The sequence below is a fragment of the Quercus lobata genome, chromosome 8 (assembly GCF_001633185.2).
Source record: "Quercus lobata isolate SW786 chromosome 8, ValleyOak3.0 Primary Assembly, whole genome shotgun sequence".
Taxonomy (NCBI): domain Eukaryota; kingdom Viridiplantae; phylum Streptophyta; class Magnoliopsida; order Fagales; family Fagaceae; genus Quercus; species Quercus lobata.
The window spans coordinates 57523995-57542424 of NC_044911.1; the positions used below are offsets into that span (position 1 = coordinate 57523995).

Genomic DNA, 18430 nt, shown 5'->3' on the forward strand with positions numbered 1-18430 from the left:
TGGAGGTATCATTAGAGATGAGCATGGGCAGTGGATCACGGGATTCTCTAGGAGGATTGGTGTAGCGAATAGCTTCATTACTGAGTTGTGGGGGTTGCAGGATGGTTTACATCTATGCCGCTGCAGAAATTTGGATTCTTTAGAAGTAGAGGTTGACGCTAAAGCTATTCTTGATGCTCTACTTAATCCGGACTATGTAAATCATATTGTGTCACCCTTGCTGGATGATTGCAGGACATTGGCCACTTGGTTTTGCCGAATCTGTTTCAAGCACTGCTATCGTGAGGCGAATGTTTGTGCTGACAAGCTTGCTAGGCTTGGAGCAAATGAGTCGTTAGATTTCATTGTTTTCCAAAGTCCGCCTGTGGACATTTTAACCTTCCTTGAGGAAGATGCTAGTAGGATGTATCGTTCCAGGCCTTGTACTGTGAACTCTGTTTCTTAGTTTTAATGATATTCCTCTGTTTACCAAAAAAAAAAAAAAAAAAGCAACAAACTTTTCATGCTTGTTTTCTCTCCATTTTGGAGAGACAAATTTTGTGTGGGCCCTAGTGGAAAATACCTAAGCCCCACCCAAAAATTTTATTTCCCTCCTTTCTTACCAAACAACATACAAACTTATTTTCTCTCTTATTTTATCTTCATTATTTTCCATCCACCCTATTTCACCTCCAACCAAATACACCCTTAAAGACGAAATCAAGATAAAATTATTATAATAAGCTTTTTAATGGAAAATGCACGAGTAGAACCCAAGGTAGTCAATACCGTACCGGTACCGGTCGGTATGTACCGTATCAATATGTATACCGGTATCGAAACATCAACGTTTCGTATCGGTTTAAATACCAACTGTACCAGTCATACTAGCCAATTTCGGGCAATACCAGCCGATATAGGGCGTACCGGCCGGTATAGAAAAAAGTTTTTTTTTTTTTTTTTGTAAGTTTTGTAATTTTTGAATTTTTGCTAGGACATAATGGTAACTTATTTGCATTAACTTATTAGTATTATTTGTTTTCTTAGTATACAATGGTAACTTTTAAGCTTTCTATTTTTTAAATCATGTTTTTTTCTTTTTCTTTCAATCGATACTAAAGTCTAAAACCATGAATAATTAGTTTTGAATTGAGGAAATGTTTTATGGTAAACTTTTATATTTATTATAATACACACACACACACACACACACACACATATATATATATTATTTATAAATATAAAAAATAGCTATAAACCCGAAATGGTACATCAGTATTGACTGGTATCCAAAATATATCGTACTACTGATCAAACCGATACAGCCACCGGTATGGTATTGACTCCCTTGGTAGAACCTCCAGTATTTTTAACAGAGACGTCCAAGATTAAAGTTACTCTTCTTCAATTATAGATATATATATATATATATATATATAAATATAAATATAAATATAAAGGTCACACTATAGTTTTAAGCAAGTGATACACTGGTAGTATCTCCTTGTTGTCAATCACAATTGTTTAGGTTTTATTTAAAATCTATGATTCAATTAAAACCACAACAACATTATATTTCCATAAGCGCATTAAATCCAACAACATGATTCATCTTTAAATAGAACCATTTGATTGAATTTAATAGATGAACCTTTATTTTAGAATACGGCATATTTTTAATACGCATACGAAAAGAGGGAAAAATGTTTTAAAGTAACTGATAATGGTGTATATCCAAAAGTACATGGACACAATATTGTTCACAAGATTTGTTGTAAGCGTTACTTGTAATCTAGTTGACAATATCGTTACTCTTGATCAATGGACAATGTTAATAATTATGAAAAAATATTGTCTCACGCTAGGAACCTTGTAACTCAACTGTTTAACATGGTATTTCCAACAGAAACATCATAGTTAAAATCTTTTGCGAATATATCAAAAAAGAAAAAAGTTATCTCCTTGCCATTACTTTGATTATTAAACCTTTAAAGAATATAGATTGAGTAGGCATAAATTTTTCTTGTAAAAGAAAAGATAGGAAAATCCTTTTATAGGCGGGACTTTTTTTCCTTTTTTCTTTTCCTTTACCCAATTAAGATTTTGGATTTTATCCAAAAAAAAAAAAAAAAGGATTTTGAAATTTCCTTTGTTCGTTTCTCTGTCGCTCTTCTTTCATCAAACAAACCAAAAAAAAAAAAAAAAAAAAAACATTTCTCCTCTTTGTAAGAACAAAAAACATGGGTATAAAGTTCGTTGTTGAAATATAATACAAATAGCAACAACAGGCCTTAAACTACTCGACATAACTGATAATATAGCAAAACCATAATTCTCTTTCTCTCTCCCCAAACACGACCTTACTTTGACCATCGCTGCAAACCTCTCTCTCTCTCGCTCTCTCTCTGTGTGAAATCTTCGAATTCCTACCTCCTCCAAATTCATTTTTCATTTCGTTGTTTTCTGGCCAATATTGCTTTCTATTATTATTACCATTTTTAATTTTTAATTTTTTTTTGGGTTATACGTAGCTTTTTTTTTTGGTTATATTTGATATAAAATTTTGCTTCTACATATCTTCGATTGGCTTTGAATCCCCTGAATCAGCTTCGAGATCCACAGTCTCTGTTAATTCAAGCATTTTTGTTTTGAAGGTTCGAATCGTTTCCGATTCTTCTTCGGACAATATTTAGGGTTTTGTATTAATTGCATAATTTTTTTTTTTTTTTTTAAATTTTTAGTATGTGATTTAAGTGAAAACTATGTGTTTGCTTATTGGATTACTTTTTTGGTGCATAATCAGGATGTGAATAGAGATGATGAATCAAGTAGGTATCACTGAGACAATCGCTCCGGCGGACCCTAATTCCCTCGAGGTACTATTATTGCTTTTCTGTTAATCCGTGTTTGATAGTATATGAGTTCAAATGAATGAATGAGTGCTTTTGGGAATTATTGTCTATGTGTTTGTTTGTGTTTTTGTGAGTTTTTTTGGTAGGAACTATTATAGCTTTCTATTAATATGTGTGTTGATAGTGTGCATTCAAATGAATGCTTTTGGGAATTATTGCTAGTGGGTTTGTTTGTGTTTTTGTGAGTAATTTTGTTAGTGGGTTTTTATTGAGTGAACCTTTTGAGGGCTTAAAGCTTGGTGTCTCCTTTTGAGAGCTTATTAACTAGGAAGCATGGACACTTCATTTGGGGTTGCTGTACTGGTGTCGTATCTGTTGTGTCATGTTATAATTTTTTCAGAAATTACTCGTATTTATGTGGTGTACCCGTAACCGTGTATCCTAGCTTATTAATGGCATATTGATGTGTCGAAATAAATATCCTAGGGTTAATTATATCAAGCTACATTTCTCAGTTGCTTTGCAATAGTTTTTTATTTTTATTTTAAATTTTTTTAGGGAAACATTATTTGAGTGTATTTTTTTTAAAGCTTATTTTATTGTAAAGGGACTGAGGAAGCTTGCCTTTGATTGTTTTGTTAGTTGATATCGTTGGGTTTCCCAGGTGAAGCCTTATTGGATTATATTTGTAACATTATCTTTCAACCTAGTATACAAATTACTGGATACACTTTATCACAGTATGAAAATGAGTGCTTCTATTGTCCAATTTTAATAAATTTTTTTTGATGAAGTCACCACTTCCTATTTCAACAAAATCACATCTACACATATTCAAAATTGAATGATAATTTGTTGTTTATTTTGTTGCTCTTATAAAATTACAAGTCCATTGTGAGTAAACAGTTCTAATTTACTTAAACTATGTGCTATAGTTCAAATTGCATTTCCTCTACTTGTAAGAGCAAGATGGAGGTAGAGATCATGGGTTCAAGACCCACCAACTGTTTGGGTAATTTACCAATAGAAATAAGAACTTTACATGTTCTATGCATGGGTTTTACATGCAATTTAGTCATCTTGGACAAGGGATTGTCTAATTGACTGGTGTCGATGGCTTGTTAACGGATTATGTTGGATTGGATTGCTAGGTTATTTTTTAGTATCCCATACTTCGATAAATCTATTCAATGCATATTTTAACTCTTTATCAAGTACTTTTGTTAAATTCATCTATTTTCTTGGTTGCTACAAATGTTGACATAATTTGTATTTTTTTTTTTTCAGAATCGACACGTAGTTGATGCAAGCCAAGGACAAACATCTTATCTTCCTCCAACAACTGGGTCTGAAGCCATATCATGGACCATTCACCGGGTGGATCACAGCTCCACCCAGAATGGGATTCTTCCTAGTTCCACTTCCACTTACCAATATGATTACCAGACACAGCCACCCACGAGAAATGTTCAGGATGGCCTAAATGCAGCATCGCTCCCATCTAGTTCATCGAGTGTGGGAGCAACAAATGTATCACAAGATTACAATGGCTATGCATCATACCCTAATTCTACTGATCCATATGGTTATGGAACTACAGGATACCCGGGTTACTATAATAACTATCCGCAGCAGCAGCAGCAGCAGCCTAACCATTCTAGCTATCAGCAGCAGCCTAACCACTCCAGCTATCAACAGGAACCTAATCACTCCAGCTATCAGCAGGAACCTAACCACTCCAGCTATCAGCAGCAGCCTAATCACTCCAGCTATCAGCAGCAGCCTAATCACTCCAGCTATCAGCAGGAGCCTAATCATTCCAGCTATCAGCAGCAGCCTAATAATTCCAGCTATCAGCAGCAGCCTAATTCCAGCTACCAGCAGCAGCCTAATTCCAGCTACCAGCAGCAGCACTCTAACCCTTCCTATTCACAACCTGTGGGAGCATATCAAAACACAGGTGCTCCTTATCAGCCTCTTTCCTCATTTCAGAATACTGGATCTTATGCTGGGTCTGCAAGTTATTCAAGCACTTACTACAATCCTGGTGATTATCAGACAGCTGGAGGTTACCCAAGTAGCGGTTACAGTAATCAGACTACCACTTGGAGCGATGGCAGTTATGCAAATTATACTCCCCATCAATATGCAAACTACACTCCAGACTCAAGTACCAGTGCTTATAGTTCTGGTACTGTGACTGCACCTTCCTCACATTATCAACAGCAGCAGTACAAGCAATGGGCGGACTATTACAGTCAGACAGAAGTCAGCTGTGCTCCTGGGACAGAGAATATGACAGTTGCTAGTAAATCTAATGTTGGTTGTCCAATTCCTGGTGTTAGTAGTGGATATTCAACATCAACTAGCCAGGCACCACCTTCCTACACCCCATCTTGGATGCCGGAATCTAGTTCATCTGAATTCTCTTCAGTGCAGGTTTTTATTTCCTTCTATACAGGATTTAGAAGATTTTTTTTTTTTTTTTGATAGATAGGATTTAGAAGATGTTATTTCACCAGTACTTGGCTGTGTTTGATATTTTGATGCATGACACACACACACACACGCACACATTATATCTTCTATTGGGTGGTTGTGCAAACTTATAATAAGCGATGCAATCACATCACTTCAGATGCTTGTGCTGTAATTTTTTCATGACAGAGACACTGAGTCTTCTCATGGGTTAATTAATTGTTTGGCAATAATGCTTGGTAGTAAAAAATGTTGTTGTCTTTCTCTGGCTTTTTCTTGTCAGCCTGCTGCAGGAATTAGCAGTGCCAGTGATGCTTACTGGCAACATGGGGCTCCAAGTTCTCAAATTCACATTACTAGTCCTATGCAACCACAATCTCAAAAGCCTTTGGATCCAAAAACTTCTTATGATAGCTTTCTGGATCAACAGAAAGCTGCATATTCTCAAGGACATAATTTACAATATCCTGCTACTCATCAGGTGCCCCAAAGTTATCAATCACCTGCTAATCAGCAGGTGCCCCAAAGTTATCAAGCACCTGCACAAATTGTTCCATCTTCGGATACACGAAGGGTAAGCAAACTGCAGATTCCAACAAACCCAAGAATTGCTTCAAATTTGACTTTTGGTTTACCAAAAACCGACAAGGATAGCTCTACAACTGGTGCGGCAGTAAAACCTGCTTATATTAGTGTTTCACAGCCAAAGGCAAATGAGAAAGTATTGTCTAATGATGCTGCTGATTCTATGCTTAAGGTGAGACTCCTGCTTTGTTTTACTGATGCCTTTTCAATAATGTTATCTGTGGAACTTTTGCAAGATCAACTGTAGATATTGACCATTACCATCAATTGAAGTAATTTTTAGCAATTGCTTATTTTCTAATTATAAATAATGTAAGATTTAGCAGATATAGAACGATATATTTGCTAAAATAAGGAATTGCATGATATATTCCTTTTTTTTTCAAATGCTGGAAGCTTGTTTAATTTTCTTTGAGGTACAAATCTTGTGATGCCATGTTTTTAGGAAATGGGTAGATTTTAATGTTGCTAAAGTAAGGCATTGTATATTTTCTTAATGCTGGATTCTTGTATATTTTCCTTGGAGGTATAAGTCTTGCAATGCAATGTTTGGGGAACCATAACCTGTGGAGCTGCAAGTTTTTGGGTTGATGGTTTTTTTTTTTTTTTTTTTTGGTTTTTGGTTTTGTAGGTATTGATTAGGATTATTATAGTGGATGCAGTATGTTCTTCTGGCATATTATTTGATGTCACTGTATGATGGGCATTTTAAAATTAAAACTCTAATCTTGTTGTTTAATTGTTCACATTTCTAAACTCTAATTCTTTGAGGGCATTGTATGACAAGGAATTCATTCTGCTGTTTTTAGATTCACTTTCTTTTTCTTCTTGTACATAAGTTGTTTTGTTTCTCTTCGCTGTTTGTACATATCTTCTTTGTCTACTTCATTTCTTTGATGGAGTAGTTTCTTTTTAATACATTTTTCTTAACTATCCAAAAAAAAAAAAAAAAAAAAAATCAACACAACATCTTGAATTTATTTATGATAAATTATTGATTGTTCCCAAAACTTGAGTCGTTAGAAAATGGTGAATTTAATTACTTAACCATAATCTTAACACGTCCCCTCACATGTGGGCCCAAACTCCCTCTCATGCTCCACTTGTTTTGATGGAAAGCCTTATGTAAAGATAGTTTTTCACGTTTTCTTGTGTTTGGTGGTATAAAAAAATATGAGTCAAAGAAAAACTATTTCTTGAGTTCTCTTATTTAGCTTAACATGAAATATATATATATATATATATATATTTTTTTTTCTCCAGTTTCTACTAAAATTTTCTAGAAAACAACTCTATTTCACGCCAAGCTAAATAAGGGAAATAAAAAAAAATAGTATTCCAACTAATTTTAAGATTGCTATCAAACATAGGAAAATGAGATAGTTTCCCAGGAAATGCTTTTTGAAAAATGATTTATTTTCCAAAAAAATGTTAATGTTGAAAGAAGTGGAGTGTTAATAGGTGGAGCCCATTATGTGGATTTTAAACATTTTAAATAGGAGGTAGAGTGGAAACATAGATCAAACTCAAGATTTGTTACTCTATTATCATGATAAATTATTGATTGCCCCAAAATTTAAGTTGTTCAAAAATGGAAAATTTAATCACTTAACCATAATTTTAACATTTTAAATATATTAGGGAATGTTTTTTATTTTGTTTGCTTTCTCTGTCCATGCAAGTGAGTCCTGCTATTTGTCTGAGTTGCAATCTATAATATTTTTTTTATACCGTTTATGATGTTCGAGGACTGGAGAATGTTGATTTTAATCGCTTATGTAGTCTTTTCACCTCATTCATGTTTGGTGGCTCTACATTTCCTGTCGCCTTAAGTTCACCTGTGTAGTCAATTTTGAAAATTTGGAATTTAGTTTTTGGGCTTATGATTATTTCAGTGACAGAGTTGCTATCAAATACTTGGATGATATTTATATGGTTTATTCTTACTATCAAATGTCATGATATAACGCAAATTGACACGAGAATATTATGGTTCATGACTCAATGATTTCACACTGTAGTTAAATGACTGTTTTGTTCCATGCAGCCTGGTACGTTCCCCAAGTCACTACGTGGCTATGTTGAAAGGGCTTTGGTTCGTTGTAAAGGTGATATGCAAATGGAAGCTTGTCAGGATTTCATGAAGGAGGTAAGCCACTTGGGTTAAAGTCATTGAACTTCCCAGTTTTGCACTTCCATTTGTGATGTCATAAATGTTATACCCACCCCCTCCCTCCACCCTGAGTGGTAGTGCGTGACCCCCTGCGGCACCCCTTCCCCTCTCCTTTCTTCCTTGGCATGGTTATATGTGTCTTTGTTGATCATGGCAACTTCTAGTGTAAGGTTTGAAGTTGTCTAACATGTTGTGATAAGGAAAACTGTGTAAGAAACCCAAGAAAAGAAGTAATAAGTTAGATAGGATATAAACCCCAAGGGTTGGTATAATGTTTTCCATGGCTCGTGATATATGAGGTCCTAGGTTCAAGTCTTCTAGCCAGCACCTTGAGGCCACCTCCAAAGGATTTCTCTCTATAATTACCCAGTGTGTGTGGGACGGGAGACTGCACACATTTAGGGACCCGCATTAGCAAAAACAAAAGGAGAGAAAAAGAAAGAAAAGAAGTTCGAAAGGATATAAAACTTGTAGAGCTTTGAAGAATGAATTGTGTAAAATTAAGTAATTACTGTACTCCATTCCATTTAATTTGTCATCCTTTCCTTTTAGGATGTCACAATATTGTCTATTTCAAAAAGTCAAATCCTCTGATTATATGGATTTTCAGATTATCCTTTTTTCTTTTGAAGTATAAAAGAGCTAAATAATGTCTTTGTGAAAAGTTTTGGGGTCAGCTTGGAACAGTAATAAGCTTATTTGAATATGATAAGCATTAAATGCTGTCTCCTCAAAAAATTGATGCAGAGATGAACAAAACGGGGGGAGGATATGACGCAGGACAACTAGAACAAAATTGAAATAATGAAAAAGTAAAAGATATGACCTAGGAGTCAGCACCAAACGGGGAAACCACTAGGAGTCAGCACCTAGGGTAGACCTAGAGTCAACACTAGACCAAAGAAAGACGAAACGACCATTGTTTTTATTCATCAAAATATCAACTATCTTCTCAAGGAGTACAATAGGTTGCTTATAAAGGATTACTAAACCCTAGTTCTAATTGGCTAGGAAACCCTAATTGCCTTATTACAAAAATACCCTTACTGGCTAGGAAACCCTAATTGCCTTATTACAAAAATAACCTTACTTCTAAATTAAAATACTAAAAGCCCAATAAACTACTAGGACCTAAAACATAAAAATACAATTGACTTGCAAACATAAATAATATTAAATAATAATTCTCTTTCATCTCCCGCATCAGGATAAGGTAAACTACAAAAGCTCAGTGCAGTTACTTTTATTTTACCTCATTGCTACATTTGGTTTCTATATGAATTATAGTTTCCATGAAAATATTGAGCATTATACTTATCAATAGAACCCAAAAGAAAAAGGCTTCATCTCCACTCAGTAGTTAGGTGATTTCTTCATCATTTATTGGTTCAACCTACTCACTTTACAATCAAATCGAAATGGTCACACTGTCAGATCTATGTTAAGGGCAAGAATATTGGCTTCTAAGTTATTGAGATTGAATTTGCAGAATTTCTCTCTGTTGTGACATTTAAATTATTTATGTTCCTACTTATTTCTTAATTGAGCTTCATTGAAATCTGCTCTCCAGACATACGTACTTGCATCAACCCACCCACCCATCCATCCACTGGCATGCATGCACACAGACACGAGTGTTTTCCATTATCATTTTTAGCTGTCCCAAAAGTGTTTTTAATGTTCACCAAAAGCCAACCAGTTTTCCATTATATTACTTTTATTACAAGTAATCACTAGATTCACTACACATTCAAATTTTTGTTATTCTAACAAGCTTCATCATATGGCCTTTTTTTTTTTTTTTTTTTGATAATTAATAAGTTTTATTAGAACATATTGAACAGGAGGTATACTAGATGTAAAGATAGCTAAACATTAAAAGTACAACTTTGTATAGTATATGGGAAATGATAGATGTTGGTCAAGCTAGACATGGAAAGAGGAGTATAATTATATTTATAAATGTGTTTTTCTACTTTGATTTTCAGTGTCATTTACATTAGTTTTTTATATTTATTTTATATTAGTTTAGTTATTTTCTAATAATATATATTTTCTATTTTTACCTTTGTTTTCAGATGATCACAAAGGCAACTGCTGATGGTACACTTTACACACGAGATTGGGATACTGAGCCTCTTTTCCCACTACCTAGTGTGGATGCAGTCAACAAAGAGTATTCCCTCTTTCTTTCTCTGAGTTTGGTTTCATGGCTTGCTTTCCATTTTGTGTGTATATATATTGATTGTAGGTTACACACATACCCACTGGGTCTTTAACCCATGAACTCACCTGACCCTAGCACTTATATTTGTCTTTGCATTGTTCTTAATTTTTCTAGGATTGATGCATGCGTTACAACTGGTGGGTGAGGTTGTGGGTTCAAGATCCATTGGGGTGTGTGTTACCAACCACCCCCCCCAAAAAAAAAAAATCTCTAGGATTGATGCTCATAAAAAAAATCCAGGACCGATGGACCTTTTATTTTGAGTTCAACCTCCTCTTTCATTCTTCGATTATTTGGAGCTTCTCTCTTATTTTGTTACCTTAACTGTTAAATCATATAGTTTATAATATCAACCTTCTCCTACAAGGAAATTGCTTAGAAATTCTCTCTTAAAACATTGGGTATATTATACAGACATTGGCAATAAACGCAAACAGAAATTTTTTTGGAATATGGAGGGTGGGATGTTGTGTGGAAGGGCTTGGACACAACTAGGTCTTTAAATTGAGCTTTCTTAATTCGTCAATTATTGTTAAGGTTTAATTTATTGGTTTATTAATTGTTTGAGCATGTTTTATGGATATGTAAACTTGATGGATGATTGAGAAATTGATGATGAGAATGGGTTGCATATGAGTTTTGATTTGGTTGAGGTAGAGCATGTTTTTAAACCTTTGAAGTCTAGGGCTGATTTGTTTGGCCATTCTTTGATAAATTGCCAAGAGGTACAAAAGTGAAGCAGTGAAAATGTGGTTTTATAGATAAAAAACAATAAGGTTGTCATTATATCTTCTAGTAAGCATCAATTAAGAAAGAATTTAGAGAATGCAGGGTTCACAATGTTGTGTAGTATGTTACAAAAACTGTCACATGGGCATGATTTTAAGAATAGCCAATAAAGGGAAGAATGTTGTCAGTTTAGTGATGGATGGGGAAATAAGTAAAGAAGGAAAAGATTAGAAGAAGGAAATCAGTTGGCTCCAGAAAGTATGGAGGACATTGTTAATTTAGATGTTGAGAGCAAAAAACATTGTTTATTTACATGTCATGGTTGGAGCTATCAAAGGGGCATATTGAAGATAGTGTTAAGAGAAAATAAAGGTTCTGGAAAGACAATACCTTTAGATAGACTTGATGAGTGCGCAGAAGAAAAAAAGACAGGATAGGTTTTTTCAACTTGAGTTAGGGGTTGGTTGAGTTGTGCTTCAATTTAGTTGTCTCTTGGTTCAGTGCAGATGGTTTGTAGGATTGTAGCTTTTTCTTTTGAGCCTTTTTTTAGCTGTAAGATTATTTCTAAATTTTAGTTAGATGAAGCTACTTTATATGCAACACGCACGCATGCACACACAGTTATTTGGATTTACATTGACAATCAGAAAATGCTATTTGTTATATCCAGGCTCATAAACAGGTTGGACATTATATTAACTTGGTGAATTTGATAAGATGACAGATGTTAGAAATTGTTAGTTTCTTAATGAATCCATTCCTGTTACATGTATAACTTTGTATGCTAATATTGGGGAACTCACTGGTGGTTATATTGATTCAGATTAGATTATATATATGTGTGTGTGTGTGCGCGCGCGCATGCTCATGCTTGTCTTTTTAGGTACATCAATAGAGATAACTATTGGGTATATTTGGATAATTTCTAGCATATTGTCCATGTATCCTTAAGTTCTTTATTTCCTGCAGCAGTTTGCAGAGTTCAACCCCAGGATCATCATTGCCAAAGTACAAAAGAAGTCCAAGTAGGCGATCTAAAAGTAGGTGGGAGCCTTTACCAGAGGAGAAATTTGTTGACAAATCAGCATCTGTCGTGAGTGATACAATGAAATATGGTGGCTGGATAAATGCCAATGACAAGGACAGAAAGGTATTCTTGTGACACTTGTCCTCCTGGCCTTCCTTTGTAGCACATACAGGCAGTTGATTCATAATTTTTCTTTGTTTTCTTTCCTTACTAAATTTTATTCCTTTTTGGGGGGGTCAAAACTCTATTTTTTTGGTTAATTGCCTTCTCTCTCTCTCTCTTCCTTGGGGGTGATGAGTGGTTTGTAGAGGGTGTTTTTGTTACCTTCTTGATTGTGTGTCTGTGTGTGATTGTCTCTATTTCTGATGACACACATTTTTTGCTTAGCTCTAGCTTTATGCAAGTTAGCATCTAAGAATCATATTTATTTTAGATATTTAGTAATTTGCTATATTGTTAAAAAATTGTGTGCAGCCTTTTTTTGGGAATAATGGGAATAAGGAGAATAACATGAGTGGTATGAAATTTTCTCCACTGGACCAGAAAAATGCAAGTAAGAACGCCCAGAGGCCAGTTAAGAAGCAGCGTTATGCTGATGGTTTTAATGTTGCTGATAATTGTGATGCATCTAGTGACAGTGATAAGGAACAAAGCTTAACATCATATTACTCTAGTGCTATAACACTTGCAAACACACCAGAGGAAAAAAAGAGACGTGAAAATCGCTCTAAGCGTTTTGAAAAAAGGCAAGGACGAACAGAAGGTAATCAGTTCAAACCAAAAAATGCTGGAGCTGGAAACCTGTACAGTAGAAGGGCTAGTGCCTTGGTGCTTAGCAAAACCTTTGAAGATGGTGCTGCCAGGGCTGTTGAGGACATTGACTGGGATTCCCTTACTGTCAAGGGGACCTGCCAGGAGATTGAAAAACGCTATTTACGTCTTACTTCTGCCCCTGATCCTGCCAGTGTAAGTTTTTATCTTGCTTTTCTGTCATTGGCTCTTTAACATTTGAAGTTTAAACTAAATTTGAATAAGATACTGATGACATTTTTATGATCAATATAATTAATTTTCTCAACATCATGCTACTCTACAGGTAAGGCCTGAAGAAGTGTTAGAAAAAGCGCTGGATATGGTTCATAACTCTCAAAAGAATTATCTATATAAATGCGATCAGTTGAAGTCTATACGCCAAGATCTAACTGTACAACGAATTCGCAATTGGCTGACAGTGAAGGTATAACAATGCATTATGGTGTTCTCTCTCGGCAGATCTTGTATTGATCTGTTGTGTGTAAGCATTCAGGATGATTAGTGGACTTGTTTTAACCTTGGTGAATTCTATAGCGTTTCAAGTTCATTGCTTTGACCCCATACATATATACATATGTACACGTATATATGTATGTCTATTTGAGTGTGTTTATCTTTTGAAATTGGTTATGTTGCTCATTCTTCTTACTCATGTTTCAGGTGTATGAAACCCATGCCCGATTAGCTCTAGAGGTTGGGGACCTGTTTGAGTACAATCAGGTTGGTGATCTTACTAGCTGAATAACACTTTCTTATGTGTATGATGTTTTCTCTTTTGTACAGCTCATTTCTCTGATTCTGGTAAATTTGTTTTTTACTGTTTGTCATGTCTATCTTTCTGAGTCTGATTCATTTCATTGAAGGCCATTTCTGTTTTCAGTAATTTGTGGAGCCATTTTTATGTGCTGTTTAAAAGCCAGACTTTTGAGTGTGCTGCCTACTTTAGCTGTATACACCACAGACATGAGTTGCATATTCTGAAGCTAGTATAATTTTTGTTTTATGTTTTGTGTACTGCCTACTTTAGCTTTTATTTTCATGATGTTTTATAACTCACCAGATGAATGGAAAATAATATTAAAGGTGATGGCTTGGGTAAATACCATTATTGCATTCTCATGTACTTGAATAATTACAGGTTAATTGATTATGAAAAATACTGGGATGTCTTATTGAACAAATTAGGTCAATATATGTACTCGTGATGTGAATATTATGCAGAAAGAAATAATTTCTAAATTGACAGGAAAACTCTAGTTTCAAAATTATGAAACTCACCCCCACCTCCAAAGGGGAAAGAAAAAAAAATTAATAGCATGCTTATTGTTAAACTTGGGTGAACAAATGTTCATGTTGAGAGTTTTATATCTATTAAAATTTCATGTGTCATGAGTTACAAAATAGTTGTTGGGTTGTGTTCAGTCATGTAATCTGTCTTTTGTGCCTTTTGTCACTTTAATATCGAATCGGCTCAATTTTAGTTTCACTGGTGGTGGTTTTTATATTGAGAATTTGAGACATTGGCTCGACTTTATTTCAAACAGTGAAGGGTTTATTTTTGTTTCTACTTTTATCAGTATTGGTATTGGAGGGTTTATTCTTTCTTTTCGCTGACTGCTTTAACTGGCACCAAAACTTGCATCTTCCTTCTAGTGTGCAAGCAATGCTACAGGGTAGCAGTTTGTTGCAAGTTAGTTTGATTTGATTTGGGTTAATAATTAGTTGTTTTGCAAGTTTGAATTTGATTTTTTTTAGTGATCTATTTAGATGTTAAACTATGAGACTTTTCTAAGTTTTGTTTATTTTTTAATTCTTTTGGGTGGACAAATTTGTAGTTTTTGTAGAGAAAGGTTAGTCAAATGAAAATAATCGGATGAGTGACATATTTTAGTTTTTGCAATTGTATTTTTTTCATTATTATTATTTTATAATGATGCATATATAGAAACTTAATTATGATATTTTGCTAATAATTTTTTATTTGATAATCTTTTTTATTTGTGATTTTTCCTATAATAAATAAAAATATGATTATGAAATACATTATTTTTATTAAATTACTCCAAATTGCAAAAAATAAACTTAATGAGACCGCCTTTAAAAAAATTATCGCGCACAACGCGAGAGAGAGAGATGCATTGTTCTCTTAGGCTGTTTTTTAATTTCAGAAAAATTGTTTGAGTAATATGGTTATCATTTTTCCTTTGGCAATTGTTGTTAATGTAATTCTTAGAGATGTTATAATACCCTTAAGAATTGGGTTCACTGGTTGGTTGCCTTCTATGTTGTTTCAGTGCCAATCACAATTGAAAACCCTTTATGCTGAAGGAATTGAGGGATGTCATATGGAGTTTTCTGCTTACAACTTACTCTGTGTAATTTTGCACTCTAATAATTACAGAGATCTCTTATCATCAATGTCAAGGTTAGTTAATTTGCAAAATGATAATTTGCTTTTATTTGTCTATCATTGTGCTTGAAGTTCTTTAAGATTTTGTTATTTTGTTTTTTATAATGAAGTTGTGACCATCAGTTTATACATTTTTTTTTTTTAATTTAAAATTTTATTTTTATGTCATGCATGAAATTAGCTTGTGAGCTCTCTGTTTCTTAACCCCTTGAAATTACCTTGAATGTTAATTTCAAATTTCATCTTCTTTGGTTGCCAGATTGTCAGATGAAGCAAAAAAGGATGAAACTGTAAAACATGCTCTTGCAGTTCGTGCAGCTGTCACTTCGGAAAATTATGTTATGTTTTTTAGACTATACAAGACGGCTCCTTACTTGAGTACCTGCCTTATGGGTGGGTATACATTATGAAATTGTCTCATAATAAGTCTTACATAATCAACCACATAATGGGAGTTATGTTAATAATAGTTATTAATTTTTATGCAGATCTATATGTTGAAAAGATGCGGTATAAGGCTGTGAGTTGCATGTCTCGTTCATATCGCCCAACAATACCTGTTTCATACATTGCTCAGGTTCTGGGCTTTATCACTGCCAGACCAAGAAATGAAGGGAGTGATGAGAAGGACTCAGATGGATTAGGGGAGTGTGTGGATTGGTTGAAGGCACATGGTGCATGCCTTATTACCGATAATAATGGGGAGGTGCAACTTGATACAAAAGTATGTTTAACCTCACCTCTATAGTTTACAATTGTATATGGTATCTATTATTGGCTAAATCACTTATCCATGATTGGTAATTGGAATGTGAGTACATGACTGGATTCCCCTCTATTGATCTTGGCTTGCTTTATTGCATTCACAAATTCTCTCGAGGTTTGCGTTAAAAACCTAATTTGCTTTCCTAACAAAATCCTTTATGACACGTAGATCATTTGCATCTTTCCCCTGCCTCAGGGTTTCTTTTTTGGGAAGGAGAGGGGGGTGGGGTTAAACCAAAGTAGTAAGAGCTTAGTGATAATGGTATGCACCTCATTGATCTTGTTGGTAAGTGGTAACACTGTTTATTGTTGAGTGAGTGATCAAAAGGGCATTCACAGCTGCATATGTGGGAACATTGTAGGTGGGACATGAGACATGATATAACCTTGTGTTCTTCAAAGATAGCTGAGCTTTTACTTTTTTTTAAAAAAAGGAAAAGAAAATGCATGGACGTTTTATACGCCAGTGGGTTGCATTCCTGATCATGTTTCATGTACTGGTCTATGATAAGGGTGTTTTACATTGTGGTAATTGTTGATGAAATTCTTTAGTTTTAATTACGTTTTTTAACTGCTTGTTGTATATTTGATTTACAGGCTTCATGTGCAACTCTTTTTGTGCCGGAGCCCGAAGATGCTGTGGCCCATGGAGATGCCAATCTTGCTGTTAATGATTTTTTGACACGAACATCCTTATAGCCAAGGTTTTGTATTCATTTTGTCCTCGTTCATTAGTAAGGAAAGTAGTGGAAAGATCCTGCCGCCTTATAAAATCTGTTGTATTTCAAAGGGGAGTGGTATTTTCCACTTGAATGGGATTTTCGACAAGGTTGAGCCACGGCGGGGTTGCCTATAACATTAGCAAGGTTTAGATCAGAGCTGTATGATATTCACTTGTGATGAAAAGAATCCAGATTCCCCGAGAAAAAAAAATGCTAAAAATTGGCAGTGGGGTTGATTTAGCAATGTAGTGGATGATTAGATTTCAATTTTCTAATCAAACCCCAATTCATTCTTTTTTGCGAGGACAGAACACAGTAAATATATCATATTTGACAAGAGAGGAAAATAAGGAAAATTAACTTCTTCTTGTATGTGTGATTAATCATTGCGTAAGTGTTCAATTTAATATTTTTTGTGACTTACTACCCATATGTTGTGTAGTTAATAAATAAGTAAAGTTGAGTAATAATTTATTTATTTCATTAATTAGTTTTGATAGACTTGAAGTAGCACTAACTTTAGGTAAAGCTATTGAACATGTTGTTGAAACAGGAAATTACTAATTAGGAATAAATAATAATGATCTGTCTGTGAGTCTTTAAAAAAAAAAAAAAAATCATTTGTCAGTGAGTCTTGTTTTTAACAATCGTATATAAACAATTATAAAAACAAAAACAAAAAAAGCAGTTGTATATAAATAAATAAATTAAATGTTACCCCCCCCCCCCCCCCCCCCCCCCCCCTCTCCAAAAAAAAGGTTAGGTTTCAAACTAAGAGCTTGTTTGGATTGGGGCTAACTCATTACTCAACATCCATCACTTAAAACTCATTACTTAAACTCATTATTCATCACTTAAAACTCATACTTCTAAAACAACCCAAAACTCAAAATTATTTGTTTGGTTTATAACTGAGATTTTGATATCAGTCACTTTTTTCCTTTTTTAGTGGAGACCACACTTGCCATAGGAATAGAATGGTAACCCGCGTGTCCTCTCAACTCATATAAAAATTGTTTAAAAACAATTTCCTTCTCTCCCACACTCTTGACTCCGAATCCCTTCTTCCCAATTTCAACAAATATCCTTTTTCCCAAATCTTCAACACTCTCGGAATCCATCTCCAGCACCTCACACACACTCCGATTTCCATCTTTAACCCATTCCATCAAATACCCATCTCCCTAATCTCCAACACACTGCATATTCCATCTCTAGCACGAATACCCATCTCCCCAAATACCTATCTCTAGAAAATAGTGAGACCCATCTCGTCATTTAAATCGTAGACCCGTCGAAAGCAAAGTTCAAAGCTTCTATTCTCCAGCAAAAGTCGAAGACCATCTCTAGCAAAAATCAAAGATTATCAATTGAGTTTTTTTTTTTTTTTTTTTTTTCTTAGTTATAGTGCTCTGTTGGTCTTCATTTTGTTTTATTTCTCTGCTCTAAAAGGAACACCGAAATTCATGAATGGGTTCCAAAACTCAACTCATACCTCTACTTACTTTATTATTTTCCCCACATCTTTTTTTTTTTCTTCCGATGTATGACTTCATAACTACTGAAAATTGTGTTTTGATTTTGTTTGTGCAGGGTTGAGTTTTTTTTAGCTTTCGGTGACTATGCTCTAAGGTCAGGAATGTGGGTATTTGGTTTCTTGTGTCTATGCT

The 18430-nt window shown here is 34.5% G+C and overlaps 1 protein-coding gene across 4 annotated transcripts; it reads left to right on the forward strand.

Moving 5' to 3' along the window:
• The first annotated feature begins 2256 nt into the window (after nt 1-2256).
• Nucleotides 2257-17183, forward strand: LOC115954828 (SAC3 family protein A). Of its 4 annotated transcripts, none has more exons than XM_031072778.1 (14): nt 2257-2633; nt 2783-2855; nt 4119-5270; nt 5593-6066; nt 7942-8043; nt 10146-10243; nt 11993-12173; nt 12525-13016; nt 13147-13287; nt 13524-13583; nt 15158-15288; nt 15533-15666; nt 15762-15997; nt 16636-17183. In XM_031072778.1, exons 2-14 carry the CDS (start codon nt 2796-2798, stop codon nt 16735-16737), a joined length of 3363 nt encoding a protein of 1120 aa, XP_030928638.1. In that variant the 5' UTR covers nt 2257-2633; nt 2783-2795; the 3' UTR covers nt 16738-17183. The 4 variants fall into 4 exon arrangements, with proteins under 4 accessions (XP_030928638.1, XP_030928639.1, XP_030928640.1 ...); XM_031072779.1 differs by having other exon boundaries at nt 11996-12173; XM_031072781.1 differs by lacking the exons at nt 2257-2633; nt 2783-2855 and having other exon boundaries at nt 4387-4791; nt 4890-5270; nt 16636-17143.
• The last annotated feature ends 1247 nt before the right edge of the window (nt 17184-18430 follow it).

What these genes read in the sequence shown, in the direction of transcription:
- LOC115954828 (XM_031072778.1), top strand. Translation starts at nt 2,796, where the DNA reads ATGATGAATCAAGTAGGTATCACTGAGACAATCGCTCCGGCGGACCCT. An exon ending in CTGAATTCTCTTCAGTGCAG is followed by an intron (nt 5,271 to 5,592) that starts GTTTTTATTTCC and finishes TTTTCTTGTCAG; the next exon opens with CCTGCTGCAGGAATTAGCAG. An exon ending in CTCTTATCATCAATGTCAAG is followed by an intron (nt 15,289 to 15,532) that starts GTTAGTTAATTT and finishes TTTGGTTGCCAG; the next exon opens with ATTGTCAGATGAAGCAAAAA.